The sequence below is a fragment of the Pristiophorus japonicus genome, chromosome 18, assembly GCF_044704955.1.
Source record: "Pristiophorus japonicus isolate sPriJap1 chromosome 18, sPriJap1.hap1, whole genome shotgun sequence".
NCBI lineage: Eukaryota > Metazoa > Chordata > Chondrichthyes > Pristiophoridae > Pristiophorus > Pristiophorus japonicus.
Window position 1 is genome coordinate 106,250,378 of NC_091994.1, and position 17,541 is coordinate 106,267,918.

Here is a 17,541-nt window from a genome sequence, read left to right on the forward strand (position 1 = left end):
AAGAAAAACGTACAACAAAACTCTAAATCATACTGGGGTTTTTTTTGGGGGGCTTTATTTCACTAAAAGTGAAAGACAAGAAGAAAAACAAATAAACAAATAGGCTAAAAAATAATTTTACAAATCACCATATTCTTATTGTTTACAGTTGCAAAACGTTAAATGATAATTTGACAAAGTGTGGCCGAAACCAGCTAAAGGAACAACAAGTTTTTTAAATTTTTTTAATTATTCATAAAACACCCCTTTTAGGGATGAATATTACTATATATATATAGTGCTAAACAGTATTCAAACTACCAACAGAATCTCCATAAATAACGTAAATATTCATTATGTTGATTGCTTAAAAGCAGCAATTAAGGTTTGTATAGCATGAAAAAAGATGGGAAATGTCCCCTAGCAGTTTACAGTTCATTTCCCCCTTCCCCACCCACCCCAAAAAATTCAAAAAACGTGCAACGACACAACAACAAAAGAAAAAACAAAAGAAGTACCAAAAATGTTTTTGTAACTAGCTTTTTGTAACACGATCGTTCCTTGTACAATTTGCCGTACAGGTATTGAATAACTATCGTCTTGAAATGGTCACTTGGAAACCACCGTCTAAACTCCCGATACCTGCTCCATCACGATCCTGTCAGGCGTGTGTTCGAGTAGTGATTAAACCTCTATAGTGAGGCACTTTTACACTGTGTCCAATAGGCAAGAAACAAAATTGCTGTACCATTCAGAAATGTATTGTAAACACAGACCAACAACCATCATCTTTGGTTTAGCACTGGACAAATGCATAGACACTAGCATGACTTGAGTTCCTTGTCAAAATGAGTGCTTATGAAATCTGTTTTTTTATACACATTAAATGTTCAGTCCCATGGCCTGTGAGAGAAACCTTTTTTGGTACAAGTGCATGGTTCTGGGTCCCCCCCTCCCCCACCACCACCCCCTCCCCCCTTTGCTTCAGTTCCATGTAGCAAAAAACGGTTTTGCTCAATTTCTTTCAGTGTGACGCAGAAATTGAGCCCCTCTCTTTTATTTCCAGTCTCACCGACCACACCTTTCAACCCACATCCTGTCTCTTGTACTTCTCATCAGCTTCTGTTTTCTGGCTGCTGTTCAATTGCGTTTTCCGAGGACAAACTGAAGTCTTGAAGAAAAAGGAAAGGAATGAGACTTTTTTTTTTTGATAAATGTACTTTGAAAGCCGGAGTGTGTCGGCGCTCCAATAAATACTTTGGTTTCGAATAACGGCAACGTTCACTTTTCTGTTGTCCTTTTTTTTTCTCCCCGCCCCCCCACCTCTCTCTCGAGCGAAGACCTCGTTCAGGACTGCAGCTTGGCAAGGTCGCCGATTCCCATGGCCGAGGCGCTGCCATTTTCCTGTTTGGGCGAGATGCGGCTGCCGTGGATGTTGCCGTAGGGCGAGGCGACGCTGCCGGTGGAGGAGGGGCGGTTGTCGGCGGGCGGGAGGTCCCTCTCGGACGGCCGCAGTGCCGCAGGCGGGAGCGGCAGGGCCAGGGGGAAGCTGGCCATGTACAAAACCCGACCAATCCTTTTAGCAACCTGCAACAGAAGGAAGGTCAAAGTGAGATGGCAATTGCAGCTTGCCGCCATTATTTCGGCAGCTCATCCAAAACACAACGTGAGAAATAGGAACAAAGCCCCTCGAGCCTGCTCCGCCATTCAATGAGCTCAAGGCTGATCATCAACCTCAACTCCACTTTCCCGCCCGATCCGCCACATCGCTTGATTCCCCTCGCGTCCAAATATCTATCGATCTCAGCCTTGAATATACTCGACGACTGAGCCTCCACAGCCCTCTGGGCCAGAGAATTCCAAAGATTCACCACCCTCTGAGTGATGAAATTTCTCCTCCTCTCAGTCCTAAATGGCCGACCCCTTATCCTGAAACTGTGACCCCTGGCTCTAGACTCTCCAGCCCGGGGGAAACAACCTCTCCGTGTCAATCCCCCTCAGAATCATAAGTTTCATACTCATAAGAACAGGAGGAGGCCATCCAGCCCCTCGAGCTTGTTCCATTCAATTAGATCATGGCTGATCTGTAACTTAGCTCCATTTACCTGTCTTGGTTACATATTCCTCGATACCCTTGCCTAACAAAAATATATCGAGCTCAGCTGGGGGTAAAAACAACGAAAGACTTGTATTTATATAGCGTCTTTCAGGACCACTGGACGTCTCAAAGCGCTTTACAGCCAATGAAGTACTTTGAGTATGGTCACTGTTGTAATGTGGGAAATGCGGCAGCTTATTTGCGCACAGCAAGCTCCCACAAACGGCAATGTGATAATGAACCAGATCATGTGTTTTTGTTATGCTGATTGAGGGATAAATATTGGCCGATATAGGAATAGGTAGCAATAGGGGTCTTACGATTGGTCTCATTGTCCTTGGATTGGGGTTGGGGAGGAAAGCTCGGCTTGCATTGTAATTTCCCCTTTGCTGGAAAGTGCACATGTGGGCCTCAGCGGAGTACAGAATTGGTCTCAAGGGATATAGAGATCGGACGGGAAAGTGAAGTTGAGGTCAAAGATCAGCTGTGATCTTACTGAATGGCGGAGCAGGCTCAAGGGGGCCGTATGGCCGACTCCTGCTCCTATTTCTTATGTCTCATGGTCAAATAGCTTGACAACTCACAGTCTTGAGCTCCGACGAATAAGGACCACTTGGGCGACTAGTGCCAGGGCTCATGGAACTGTAGCCCAGTAAGAGCCAGATACCTTCAGGAGAGGATGGAAGGAGGTTGGGGATGGGGGGACTAGAATGGTCATATTAATGGGTTTCAGATCTCATCACAAAGAGCACAATTTCCTCAACAACTCATCAGCCTGGTCTTGTAGTAATACCAACTATACACAATTCGGTCAAGCCATAAAAAGCACACCAAAATAGTGCACAAGGGTTCTGACTGACAGACACTCTGTTTACGGAGCAGTTGAATTCAGTTTTAAAATTGTACTGAAAAGCTTATCACTTTGCTTTGTTTTAAATGGATTGCGGGGTCAGAAATAGTTCCCAATTAATGACACAACGTAGTCTGAAATCAGCGATTTTCTCTTCATTACAGCCTTCACGACTCATCATCGAGTTCAACAATTTCAGACCATAACCCCTGCCCCAATTTTTTCCCACGGCAGCTGTTGATAATTCTGCTATTCCCATTTACACCCTATCTAGACTCATCTTTTGTTTCTTAACTTGTCCCATTACCATCTCCTTTTGCCTCGTACCATCATCCCCTTTTGTCTCTCTAATCTCTCCTGCCTTCCACCCTATCACAGACCTTCCCCTTTTGTTCTTTGCTCCCCTCCCCCTTTCCCTGCCCCTACGCTTGCTTAAAAACCTGTTGCAGCTCTTAACTTTTTCCAGTTCTGATGAAAGGTCATCGACCTGAAACGTTAACTCTGTTTCTCTCTCCACAGATGCTGCCTGACCCGCTGAGTATTTCCAGCATTTACTGTTTTTATTTCAGATTTTCTGTTCATATTTGTCAAAATAGTTACTTTCAGGAGGTAAGTGGATATATACTCGAAGTGGAGAAATTTCAGGGTTATGGGGATTGAGCAGGAATGAGTGGACAGCTTGTCAACGAACCGGCGCAGACTCGATGGGCTGAATGACCTCCTTCTGTGCTGTATGATTCTAAGTCACTCACAAAGGACATCCAAACGTAAATACTGAGCATCACTGTGCTTGTCAAACAAGTTACTGGTCCAGGTTTACAGGATGTCTTTTGTATAAATCAGTGGTGACTCCATCCCTCTCCCTAGCATCAAGCTGAGGCTGAACCAGACTTCGCAACCTGGGTGTCACATTTGACCCTGAAATGAGCTTCCGGCCACACATCCGCAGCATAACTAAAACCGCCTGTTTCTATCTCCGTAACATCGCCCGTCTCAGCCCCTGCCTCAGCTCATCTGCTGCTGAAACACTTATCCGTGTCTCTGTTACCTCTGGACTTGACTATTCCAACGCACTCCTGGCTGACCTCCCACATTCTACCCTACATAAACTAGAGGTCGTCCAAAAGTCGGCAGCCCGTGTCCTAACTCGCACCAAGTCCCGCTCACCCATCACCCCCTGTACCCGCTGACCTACATTGGCTCCCAGTTAAGCAACATCTCGTTTTCAAAATTCTCATTTGAGGGGGATTGTATAGCTCTAAAGTTCCACAGTCGAGGACCAGGCTAACCGTGTATATCTGAAATTCCCCTCTCGGCTATTTTAGTGAAGGTGATAACTCTTTTATTTTCAGACAGCAGATTAAGGCATTTCAGGCAAACGCATTAAGAGTTTGTGCGGCTGGAACTGCGAGCTGTAATCTCAAAGGCCTACGTGTTAAACCTGGCGAATGTATTGCGGAAAATTTCCACTCAATCATAGAATGGTTACAGCACGGAAGGAGGCCATTTGGCCCGTCGAGCCCGTGTCAACTCTCAGCTAGACCCACTCCCCCGCCCTTTCCCCGTAGCCCTGAAAATGTGTTTTCCTTCAGGTACTTATCCAACTCCCTTTTGAAAGATAAAATTGAGTTTGCCTCCACCACCCTTTCCGGCAGTGCATTCCAGATCATAGCCACTCGCTGCGTAAAAAGGTTTTTTCCTACGTCCCCTTTGGTTCGTTTGCCAATCGCCTTAAATCTGTGCCCTCTGGTTCTCGACCCTTCCACCAATGGGAACAGTTTCTCTCTCTCTACTCTGTCCAGACCCCTCATGATTTTGAGCACCTCGATCAAATCTCCTCTCAACCTTCTCTGCTCCAAGGAGAACAACCCCAGCTTCTCCAGTCTATCCCCGTCACTGAAGTCCCTCATCCCTGGAACCATTCTCGTAAATCTGTGCTCTCTATAACTTAGCGGCATCGTGAACAGGAAGCAGAAAGATTTCCTCCTTCCTGCAAAATCGTAAAAGTGTTCCAAAAGAAGAGAATTATAGTATTGCTACCACTCGGCCAGAGGAATCTTCCTCCCATGGTGATTATAACATTTCTGTCTTTAAACCTTTCCTCCAGCGGAGTTTTCTCGCGATGCCGGATCTGCAGTTTTGTGTTTGATGTAGGCCAAGTGTTAGTGCTCCCTCTGCCCCAGTGTGCATCAGCTCCAACTCCGACGCCACCTCCTGCTGATTTGTGCAACATGGTCCATTGTGCTCGTGAATCATTGGAAGGAATCTGGCAATTGATTTCCTCTGGTGGGGGGGAATTCCAGAACAAGGACGGATGAGAGCTTGACCAGTCTGAAGTAGAATCAGGAAGCAATTCTCCACCCGCACACAAAGGGTGGTAGGGATCTGGAGATCCCCCCAAAAAAACAGTGGAAACGAGGTGCTGGGACAATTGAACTTTTCAAGACTTGGAGCAACAGATTTTTATTGGAAAGAAAGACTTGCAATTTATATAGCGCCTTTCACAACCACCGGACGTCTCAAAGTGCTTTACAGCCAATCAAGTACTTTTTGAAGTGCAGTCACTGTTGTAATGTGGAAAACACATAGAAAATAGGTGTAGGAGTAGGCCATTCAGCCCTTCGAGCCTGCACCAGCATTCAATAAGATCATGGCTGATCATTCACCTCAGTACCCTTTCCTGCTTTCTCTCCATACTCCTTGATCCCTTTAGCCGTAAGGGCCGTATCTAACTCACTCTTGAATATATCCAATGAATATATCCAACACGGCAGCCAACTTACGCACAGCAAGCTTCCACAAACGGCAATGTGATGCAGACCCAGATAATCTGTTTATGTTATGTTGATTGAGGGATAAATATTGGCCAGGACACCGGGGATAACTCCCCCTGCTCTTCTTTGAAATAGTGCCGTGGGATCTTTTACGTCCACCTGAGAGGGCAGACGGGCCCTCAGTTTAACGCCTCATCTGGTTTGACGGTGCCTCTGACAATGCAGCGCTCGCTCAGCACTGCACTGGGAGTGCCAGCCTAGATTTATGTGCTCAAGTCCCTGGCCTGGGTTAGGTATCAAGGCAATGTTCCCTCTTCCTTTTTTGGTGCACGATCCCTTTAATTGGCTGTGCAGTCCATTCAAGTTTTCGCACATGCGTGGTTATAGAAGCCGGTGAATGGCCTGCGCAGGATCTCCAGACTGCTGCCCGGCTGTGCAACTTAACGAGAATATTATATCGAGGGATACAGGTCAAAAGCAGGTAAATAGGTTTGAGGTACAGATCAGCCACAATCTGAGAGCCTGACGGAATAGGCCCTTGGCCTGAATGCCCTCCTCCTCTCGCTATGTTTTTTGCTGTGGGGCAATGGCATGCCGTACGGTAGCATAGTGGTCATGTTCCTGAACTTGTAATCCCAGAGGCCTAGGCTAATGATCGAAACCAGAGTTTAAATCCCACTACTGGGGAATTTAAATTCAGTTAATTAAATAAATCTGGAATTAAAAAAAAAAAAGCTGGTATCACTAATGGTGACCATGAAACTTCAGGATTGTCGTTAAAAATCCATCTGGTTCACCAATACAACAACAACAGCTTGTAATTTATATAGGGCCTTTAACGTCTCAAGGCGCTCCACGGGAGTGTTATGGGACAAAAAACGTGACACCGAGCCACATAAGGAGAAATTAGGGCAGGTGACCAAAAGCTTGGTCAAAGAGGTAGGTTTTAAGGAGCGTCTTGAAGGAGGAAAGAGAGGTAGCGAGGCAGAGAGGTTTAGGCAGGGAATTCCAGAGCTTGGGGCCCAGGCAACAGCAGGCACGGCCACCGATGGTTCAGCGATTATAATCAGGGATGCTCAAGAGGGCAGAATTAGAAGAGCGCAGATATTTTGGGGGGGTTGTGGGACTGAAGGAGATTGCAGAGATAGGTAGGGGCAAGTCCAGGGATTTGAAAATAAGGATGAGAATTTTGAAATACAGACGATGCTTAACCGGGAGTCCTTTAGGGCAGGAAATCTGCCGTCTTTACCCGGTCTGGCCTATATGTGACTCCGGACCCACAGCAATGTGGTTGACTCTTAACTGCCCTCTGAAATGGCGGCTCACCACCACCTTCTCGAGGGCAATAAGGGATGGGCAATAAATGCCTGCTCTGCCAGCGACGCCCAGATCTGTGTGAATGAATTTTTTTTAATGGCCCTTAGGAACTGGATTGACATTGGCCAAACTCGTTTCCCATAGTCAGAAGAGAAAGGAGGCTTTGATCCCCATCAGTCCTGAGTTGGATTTGAAAGGGGAGGTCCTCTATCTAACCCATTGCAACACCCAGTCCCTCATAATATTTTGTATATAATTTTACAATTGTGAAATAAATGTTGCTGGTAATAAAATACAATAATAAAATGGTCCAATCAAGTTAACTTTCTATTAATGAGTTACAATCCATCCTTTTGATTGATTACTTAAATATAAAAAGCATGAGATTAATATTTCAATAAAACCAGGAGTTCCAGAAGATTAGATTTTGATTATTGGATTGGATGGGAATGGTTTGGGCTTCTTTATTGTCTGAATTTTTCAGTTCCTTAAATGTTAGTGTATAATTTCCTTCTAAATTTACCATATAATTAAGAATGCTCTATTGCTGTCAGTGCTTTAGCCAAGGACTGTAAGACAACCTCATCAGTCAATGTGCCCCAAGAGATGCATCTGCCAGGCTGAATGTTGACACGGGAATTAAACTGAATGTTATAATGAGAACAAAAATGGAAGGAAGGGCTCAGTGTCGGTGTAGTGACTGATGTTTACAAGGAAGTTACAGGTTAGACACGAGGCAATAATTATTGAGCACCTTAAATCAGTTATATCGGTGGCACAGGTGTAAAAGTCACACCTGTGATCTTTATACACCCAGCACGTTGGAGTAGAGGTCAGGGAAACCCTCAAAGTCTCGGAGTGAGTTTATTTCAAATGACAAGTAGCAAGCGAAGATTGAACTCTCAGCAACATTTCTAACTGTATTGTGCGACTCTTCTTCTCAGGCAGTCCCTCGAATCGAGGATGACTTGCTACACTCCAAAAAGGGATGAGTTCACAAGCGTTTCGTATTCCAGATCTCGAACTACATGTTGAAGGGTGGAAGATGCCTGTGTGTGGATTTTTTTAACGTGGGGTGGCCGTTGCACACCAGCCACCGCACGGGCTTGACAGAGCTAGGGGTCTTGGTCTAGTGGCAAGGATTAACCAAGACGTCTGGTGACCAGCTCTGCTGCATGGACCTAGTACACGCACATATCGTAGTGTGGGCAGGCCCGTGCTGCCCCTGGGCCCTCGCCTCTTCTGGGGTCTTTTTTAACCCCCCCCCCCCTCCCAGGCTCGCTAATTTTCTCCTATCTCCCGAGACACAGTCTCCTTCGCTGGGCTGAGGTTTCTTGAGTACTGGCTGTTGTGCTGCGCCTCACTCCATCATCATGTATAAAGCCTTGACTTAAATTGTTTGACGACCAGGTTGGGAGACAGCGAACTAGATGGACGTTGATATTTTGTGTAGTAATTACTGTATAGTGTCAGTTGTGTGCCTATGTTACGCACTATAGTTAGAAATTACTTCTTTCCTTGCTAACATAGAAACATAGAAACATAGAAAATAGGTACAGGAGTAGACCAATCGGCCCTTCGAGCCTGCACCACCAATCAATAAGATCATGACTGATCATTCCCTCAGTACCCCTTTCCTGCTTTCTCTCCATACACCTTGATTGGTTTAGCCGTAAGGGCCATATCTAACTCCCTCTTGAATATATCCAACAAACTGGCATCAACAACTCTCTGCGGTAGAGAATTCCACAGGTTAACAACTCTCTGATTGATTGAAGAAGTTTCTCTTCATCTCGGTCCTAAATGGCCTACCCCTTATCTTTAGACTGTGTCCCCTGGTTCTGGCTTCCCCAACATCAGGGACATTCTTCCTGCACCTAACCTGTCCAGTCCCGTCAGAATTTTATATGTTTCTATGAGATTCCCCTCTCATCCTTCTAAACTCCAGTGAATATAGGCCCAGTCGATCCAGTCTTATCTCATATGTCAGTCCTGCCGTGACATGAGATGGCACAGAATCAAGCTCGCAACGGGCAAGTCTTGGAGTGTCATTTTCCACACATTCCTGATTATAATCGCTCAACCATTGGTGGCCGTGTCTTCTGTTGCCTAGGCCCTAAGCTCTGGAATTCCCTGCCTAAACCCTCTCTTTCCTCCTTTAAGACGCTCCTTAAAACCTCCCTGTTTCCTGCCCTAATTTCTCCTTATGTGGCTCGGTGTCACATTTTTGTCCCAGAGTATTCCTGTGAAGCGCCTTGGGACGTTTTGCCAAGTTAAAGGCGCTATATAAATACAAGTTGTTGTTTTTAAGGAAACCGAAGACTTTTCTTTAAACAATCGGTTGAGTTGTCTGTCACGTGACCCAATAGAATGTGGACTGCCCGTAACCGTGCTCAGCGAACTGGATCAAACAGGGACCGTTACCTGCGCCCGTATTTTTAGTGCTGGTCCCAGCTTCAGGCCCATGGTATTCAGTAAGTGCTCCTCCGTCAACAAGGGTAACGTCTCCCCATCGATAGCCTGGTCTCTGAACGCCTGCACATTAAACACAACTGATGGTTATGATCTGCTTAGCAACGACATGCACACAGATAGAGGCTCCAACTCACAGTCACTTTCAGCGGTAGCTATTTTAGAATCACATTTAGAATAAGAAATAGGAGCAGGAGTCGGCCATTTGGCCCCTCGAGCCTGCTCCATCATTCAATACGATCATGGCTGATCTGATCATGGACTCAGCTCCATTTCCCTGCCCGCTCACCATAACCTACTCCCTTATCGCTCAAAAATCTGTCTATCTCCACCTTAAATTTATTCAATGACCCAGCCTCCACAGCTCTCTGAGGCAGAGAATTCCACAAATTTACAACCCTCAGAGAAGAAATTCCCCCTCACCTTAGTTTTAAATGGGCGGCCCCTTATTCTAAGACTATGTCCCCTAGTTCGAGTCTCCCTCATCAGTGGAAATATCCTCTCCACATCCACCTTGTCAAGCCCCCTCATAATCTTATACCTTTCGATAAGATCACCTCTCATTCTTCTGAACTCCAATGTGCATAGGCCCAACCTACTCAACCTTTCCTCATAAGTTAACCCCCTCATCTCCGGAATCAACCAAGGGAACTTTCTCCAATGCAAGTATATCCTTCCTTAAATACGGAGACCAAAACTGTACGCAGTACTCCAGGTGTGGCCTCACCAATACCCTGTACAAGTATAGCAAGACTTTGGTCACTTAATCAATGGTGCAGTGGTGTTGCTCAAAAGGCCGGCATGAACCATAAACGGCCGCTCATTGTGCATCGACTCAACTCCGTAAAGGTTTCTAGCATGTTTGCACATTTATAAAGTCCCAACTTAAAAAAAATTATTCGTCGCAGGGATGTGAGCATTGCTGGCAATGCTGACATTTGTTGCCATCCCTATTTCAGGAAGGGGCTGTATCTGGTTAATGGGAGCAGCTATTTTTATTATTTATCAACACTTGAATTCTCAAAATCACGGGATTCGAGCTAATTGAAGTCTAATTGGTTCAAGTCAAAATTGATGAGATTCATGTGTGCCTCCTCCAACCCATGTGACTGCATTGAACGTTTAAATGTGCAGGCTGTTAGCCTCCACTTTAAGAGACAAGGGCTGTTCTGACTGGTTTGCAATAAATTGCATATAATTGGGTACAGTAAGGTAGTGTAGTGGTTACGTTACTGTACTCATAATCCAGAGGCCTGGACTAATGATCCAGAGACGTGAGTTCAAATCCCTCCCAAGACAGTTTGTTAATTTGTATTCAATTTTTTAAAAATAAAGCTGGAATAAAAAGCTGGTTTCAGTAAAAGGGGAGCTGTCGGATTATCGTTTAAAAAAAAAAAAACTGGTTCAAGAATGTCCTTCAGGAAAGGAAATCTGCCGCCCTTACCCGCTCTGGCCTGTATGTGATTCCAGACCCACAGCAATGTGGTTGACTCTTAACTGCCCTCTCAAATGGCCCAGCGAGCCACTCAGTTTGTCGAGTGACGGCTCACCCCCACCGGCTCAAGGACAACGAGGGATAGGCAATAAATGCTGGCCTTGTTCGTGACACCCACATCAGAATTCACGGCACAGAAGGAGGCCATTTCGGCCCACCATGTCCCCGCCAGCCGATAAAGAGCTACCCAGCCTAATCCCACTTTCTAGCTCTCGGTCCGTAGCCCTGTAGGTTACGGCACTTCAAGTGCACATCCAAGTACTTTTTAATTGTGGTGAGGGTTTCTGCCTCTACCACCCTTTCAGGCCGTGAGTTCCAGACCCCCACCGCCCTCTGGGTGAAAAAGGTTCTCCTCTAAACCTCCTACCAATTACTTTAAATCTATGCCCCCTGGTTATTGACCTCTCTGCTATAGGAAACAGGTTCTTCCTATCCACTCTATCCAGGCCCCCCCTCACAATTTTATACACCTCAATCACAACTCTGAGCCGCAGGCCGACAATGATGGGATAAAAGTCTGCTCTGTGTGCTGGCTGGAAGTGGTAGAAGGACCTCAGTCCAGTTCCTGGTGGGACAGGGGTGCAAGGCTCAAAGCTGACCGCTTACTAATCGGCAATCTCATTCAGAGCGACCACTGGCTGGCGGGAGTGGGAAATAGAAAATGGAATGCTGGCGCATCGGGGAAGTATCTTGTGTCTCGGAGACCGAAGCACATTGTTGGACATTGTAGAGAAGAGCTTTACTCTGCCTCTACCTGTGGGAGTAGTTGATGTGGACACCGGGTGCCCAGAATGCAAAGTGTTTCCATATCCTCGCCCCCCCCTCACCCCAAACAGTCACGTCCTCATCCTGACAGGTACAACTATTTTAAGTAGAACAATAATCAATTGCCCCCTGATTAAAGGGGGGCACTAAAACAAATCAAACTTAAACAAATCAAACTTTAGACACTAAACTTGAATCAAATTAAAATTTGGTTGCCAGGGGGCGATGATGCACTCCAGTTCCTCCGGCGCCCACCTCTCGCGGAAGGCCACGAGCGTAGTGGTGGACACCGTGTGCTCCATCTCCAGGGACGCCCTGGCTCGGATGTAACTGCGGAAGAGAGGCAGGCAGTCGGGCTGAACGACCGCCCGCTGCCTGGACCGGTTAATGGCCACCTTGGCCAGGCCCCCCTGTAGTCCCCGAGGAGGCCTTCCGTCCTGCCTAAAGATCAGGAACTAAGGAATTAAGTGCAACCAGAATTTGAGGAGTAGCCCCTTCAAACACCGACACCACGATGCTGTCGACTGTCACGGGTTACAAGTTGAATTTGAATGGAAATCTCGATTTCAGTGAGAATGGTCGGCAGCTTTCAGAGACTAGACTGCTTACCTGGGTATACTCCGCACAGCCAGAGAGACCATTAATGAAGTTACAGACATCGTCCACAGTCCACTTGCTAATGTCCTCCACCGTAGTGCCATCCTCTCCATCCAGGAAGAGGCTTCCAATGCTGCCTGTTTAGGGAGGTGGAGAGCATAGATCATCACTAACAGAGCTGTTGGCAGTGAGCAATACAAGAACATAAAAATTAGGAGCAGGAGTCGGCCATTCGGCCCCTCGAGCCTGCTCCGCCATTCAATGAGATCATGGCTGATCTGCAACCTCAACTCCACTTTCCTGCACTATCCCTTGATTCCCTTAATAGCCAAAAATCTATCAATCTCTGTCTTGAGTATATTCAACGACTGAGCCTCCACAGCCCTCTGGGGCAGAGAATTCCAAAGATTCACCACCCTCTGAGTGAAGAAGTTTCTCCTCAACTCAGTCCTAAATGGCCGACCCCTTATTCTGAGATTGTGACCCCTAGTTCTAGACGCCCCAGCCCCGGGGGAAACATCCTCCCTGCATCTACCCTGTCAAGCCCGGTAAGAATGTTGTATGTTTCAGTACGAGTCCCTATCCAACCGAACACGATCTTTAATTCTCCTCGGATTGTCGAGGCAGCCAAGGTCAGTCCTTGAACTCCTTGCACTCAAGAGTCGCTGGTGAGAAAGCACCAAACATTCGTCTAGTGCCCGGCTTCACGCACCCGTCGCTTCACACCCCAGGTCCTACCGCAAGCACAACGCTTCCAACTCCTCAGGCATCAACAGCCTAGCTGTGGGCACAGCCCTCCCCGTCACTGTCGGACTTTGTAAGCGTCTGACCAGCTCGATATTCAGCAAGTGGATTGTATTTGGATGATACAGAAAGCAATCATTCTGAATTATTTGCTTTATTTTACTCCTGCTTCTTGCGCATGAAAAGTCTCGCTCACCGTACTCTTTTCCAAACTGAAACAAAGAGATGTTTCAGAGGCCTCACCCCAGCAGTGCTGCACTGGAATTCTGGCCGTCCCTGCAGCCCAAAAATCAAAGGACGTTCTTTCACTCATGCGCAGGGACGGAGATTTCTTCCATATTACCACAAAATGTCTTTTTTTTTTTAAAAAGATGTGATTTTTCATTGAATCTGATCTCCAAGGGCTCATTTTTCCACAGCTGAGACAGGAGGTACTCAGGTCCCGCCCCCTGCCCCCTATTGGCCATGTTTAGGGGCGAAGTATTCCACCCCCCCCCAACACAGGTGCTGTCTCCCACCAGCGCTCCCCACCCACCTCACCCCCGCTCCCCAGCCCCATTCCCCACCCCAGCGCTCCCCACCTCACCCCACCCCCTGCTCCCCACCCACCCACCATCCACCCCCACTCCCCATCCCAACCCCGCTCCCCAACCACCACCACTCCCCCGTCCCAGTTCCCCACTCCCCCCTCTCCCCACACCACCCCATTCCACTTCCCTCCTCACCCCACCCCTGCTCCCCACCCACCACCGAAAATTGGAATCCTTTTTTGAGGCAAAATCCAAAATCCAGCATGGATTAGGTCGAGGATTCCAGATTTCAGACTTGATTTTTCTTGTCTGGAATCTGGAAAAACCCAAAATCCGTCACGGATTCAGTACCCGGGATTTCAGACGTTGTACCTGTATGTCCCTCCTTAAATAAGGAGACCAAAACTGTATGCAGTACTCCAGGTGTGGTCTCACCAACAAGCCTGTCCAGTTAATTAGGGATGGGCAATAAATGCTGGCCTTGCCAGCGATGCCTACATTCCAGAATGTTTGTTCCTCCGTATTGTTCGATCAAGCTCCATTTTTATCACTTTAAAGCTGGAATATACAGCAATCACGGCCCGCCTGCCATCGAATGTATTGCTCTGAGAGTGTCACAGGCTGGGTCGCAGAATCAGAGAGAAGTGGTCTATCTGTACTTCCGTGTTGGGCTCCAGCCCAAAATCGCCCACGAATGTTCAGGAGTGGATAACACCAACCCTCAGCATCTACCTGGCTAATTGTACATAAAAGTCAAGTTGTTTAATGTTTTTTTTTAAATGGGTACGCCGATTACCGCAGGGAACTGGTCTGAAGGAGATAATGAAACCAACACAGCGAGTGAGGCAGGTTAACATGCATCATTAAAATGAATTGGTTGCTGGAGCTCCCTGCGTTAATGATTCTACCTTGAATTACAATCATTTAGCTTCCTCAAAAGAGCCAGGCCAAGCGAAATCCTCCAAGCAGGGCCGCCAATGGTGGGGGCAATGGAAATGGGGGACGCACAAGAGGCCAGAATTGGAGGAGCGCAGAGATCTCGGAGGGTTGGCGATTACAGAGTCGGAGGGGACGAGGCTGTGGAGCGATTTGAACACAAGGATGAGAATTATAAAATCGAGGCCTTTGGTGGCCCGGGAGCCAACGTAAGTCGGCGAGTACAGGGGTGATGGGTGAACGGGAATTGGTGCGGGTTAGGACACGGGCAGCTGAGTTATGGATGGCCTCCAAGTTTACGTAGGGTAGCATGTGGGAGGCTGGCCAGGTGTGGGTCAAGTCTGGAGGTAATAAAGGCATGGATGAGGGTTTCCGCAGCAGATGAGCCGAGGCAGGGGCGGAGACGGGCGATGTTACAGAGGTGGAAGTAGACGGTCTTGGTGATGAAGAGGATGTGTGGTCGCAAGCTCAGCTCAGGGTCAAATAGGACACCATGGTTGCAAACACTCTGGTTCAGCTTCAGACAGTGTCCAGGGAGGGGGAATGGAAACGGTGGTAATTCAGAGTGAGGCCGATGCAAGGCCTGGGAGCAGGTTGACTCGATCACAATCACAACTGCTGTGCACTCCAAGGAGGAGACAAGAAAGATTTGATACCCTCCATAAATAAAGCAATCTCAGCTGTAGGTGTCATCATTGACAGAGGAAGATGGGTGGGTGAGCCAGGTTCCTGCTCCTGATCATTTTACAGTAATCCTTGCTGGAAAGGGAAAGTGTGGATGTTGGGTGTCAGAAGATCATGTTTAGTTGTGATTCCACCCGCAGTCGAATAGCTGTCAGGAGTGGCCAGCGGGCGAGGTCCTAGAAGGCTCTCAGGGCCTGCGGGAGCAATATTTTCAGTAAGAGTCGGCCCATTCTGGATCATTGGAGGGTGGGGGAAGGTGGAGATTGAAACAAAGAACACAAGACAATGAAGCTCAACTCTTGCGCCAAATACCTCTGTCCCAACTGAACACTAAAGGGAGGACAGCCCTTATTCAGCCTGATCCATTAATAACTCTCAGCTACTTTTTCTGCACGAGCTTTACAGGAACTCGGGCCGCAGGGTCGGGGGTTGCAGGAGGTCTAATGTGGTTCAGTCGGCAGAGGAAGCCGGAGCGAAATCAATCCCTTCAGGCCAAAGCACCGCACATACGAAGCCACTTAGCTGACTGCTACTAGCGTGTGCGACCCACGGGGATCTGACGAGGTCACCCTTGGCTTCAAAACCAGCCACTTCCTTATTCTGACTGCAGTCCAAGTATTTCCTTCCGGCACGCTATTTATCAGGGAGCGACCGAGTGAAGCATTCTCATAAAGTTTGTTCCTTTGTGGTTTGGACAGACTCAGTGTCCTGACTCTAAAAGGAACAGCCACTGGCTTTAGAACTTCTTTTACAGCAAAAATGTGAACTGCCATTTAACCCTTTCTGACGGGTCCCGATGATACACCTTTGAATACTCTGGTCCCCGTCCTTTCCTGTACCAGCAGGCCTTTTTAAAATAAACTGCTTTCCAATTGACCAAGTCGCTCCTTCGTAAGAAACAGGAGCAGGAGCCGGCCATTTGGCCCCTCGAGCCTGCTCCGCCATTCAATAAGATCACGGCTGATCTGATCTTGGCCTCAACTCCACTTCCCTGCCCGCTCCCCATAACCCTTGACTCCCTTATCGGTCAAAAGCGACAGGACACCGGTGAATTAGAAAGCAAAATGTGCGTTTATGTCCTCGATTTAAAGCGTTTTGATTTGAGCGAGAATCTGTCTTTGACAGCCGCACAAACCCTTGTTGCAGAGTGGGGTGTATGGTAGGGTTTCAACAGTTGCTGCTGTACAATGTGTTACAGCACTGTGCTGCAGCAGAGTGGAGCGGGAAAGAACGGCATTATATAAACGGCATGAAGGTGAAGTATAAAATGCTCCCTGCTGTCTCAGTGGACTGATGCCAGAACCCCAGTGTGGTACTGAGACACGCAGACCTGAACATCCTGGGCCTGTACTGAGTTAGTGAATCTCAGCCCAGGCCTCAACAATTAGCCTCAGTTCCCCGGGGCCCAGGGAGACCAATATTAGCCAGGTGTCCCGACCGCTGATCAGTTTCCAGAGACTGTTGGAAGTGTGTGTGCGTGCCTGTGTGTGAGAGAGAAAGATCACGGGTTTGCTGTTAACTCCTGATAGTTGAACAGCCTGCCAACACTCTCAAATCTAGGCACGCTCTCGAACAATGGGCATTTGGAGAAACACAACAACAACAACTTATATTTATATAGCGTCTCGAACGTAGTGAAACGTTCCAAGGCGCTTTGCAGGAGTATTATGAGACAAAAGAAATAAATTTGACACCGAGCCACATAAGAAGAAATTAGCGCAGGTAGGTTTTAAGGAGCGTCTTAAAGGAGGAAAGAGAGGCAGAGAGGTTTAGGCAGGGAGTTCCAGGGCCCAGGCAACTGAAGGCACGGCCACCAATGGTTGAGCGATTATAATCTGGGATGCCTAGGAGGGCAGAATTAGAGGAGCGCAGACATCTTGTGGGGTTGTGAGGCTGAAGGAGATTACAGAGATAGGGAGGGGCGAGGCCGTGGAGGGATTTGTAAAGGATGAGCATTTTGAAATCGAGGCATTCCTTAACAATAATTTAGCTTCCTCAAAAGAGCCAGGTCAAGCAAATCCCCCAAGCGCGGCCGCCAATGGTGGGGGCAACGGAAATCAGCGACCCACAAGAGGCCAGAATTGGAGGAACGCGGAGATCTCGGGGGGGTGGGGGGGTGCTTGTGAGGCTGAGGGAGATTACAGAGATAGGGAGGGGCGAGGCCGTGGAGGGATTTGTAAACAAGGATGAGAATTTTGAAATCGAGGCGTTGCTTAACCGGGAGCCAACGTAGGTCAGCGAGCACAGCGGGTGATGGGTGAGCGGGACTTGGTGCGAGTTAGGACTTGGTGCGAGTTAGG

General features: G+C 47.6%; 1 protein-coding gene across 4 annotated transcripts in view; it reads right to left on the reverse strand.

Moving 5' to 3' along the window:
* Positions 1 to 967: 967 nt before the first annotated feature.
* The window catches only part of samd11 (sterile alpha motif domain containing 11), a 338,469-nt gene continuing 321,895 nt past the window's right edge, over positions 968 to 17,541 (reverse strand). For all 4 annotated transcript variants that reach the window (XM_070861033.1, XM_070861034.1, XM_070861036.1 and 1 more), the window contains 3 exons: positions 12,360 to 12,484; positions 9,443 to 9,553; positions 968 to 1,566 (listed from right to left, as the gene is read on the reverse strand). In XM_070861033.1, the coding sequence (XP_070717134.1) occupies positions 1,327 to 1,566; positions 9,443 to 9,553; positions 12,360 to 12,484 (476 nt within the window). In that variant the 3' untranslated portion in view covers positions 968 to 1,326. The remainder of the gene's footprint in view (positions 1,567 to 9,442; positions 9,554 to 12,359; positions 12,485 to 17,541) is intronic.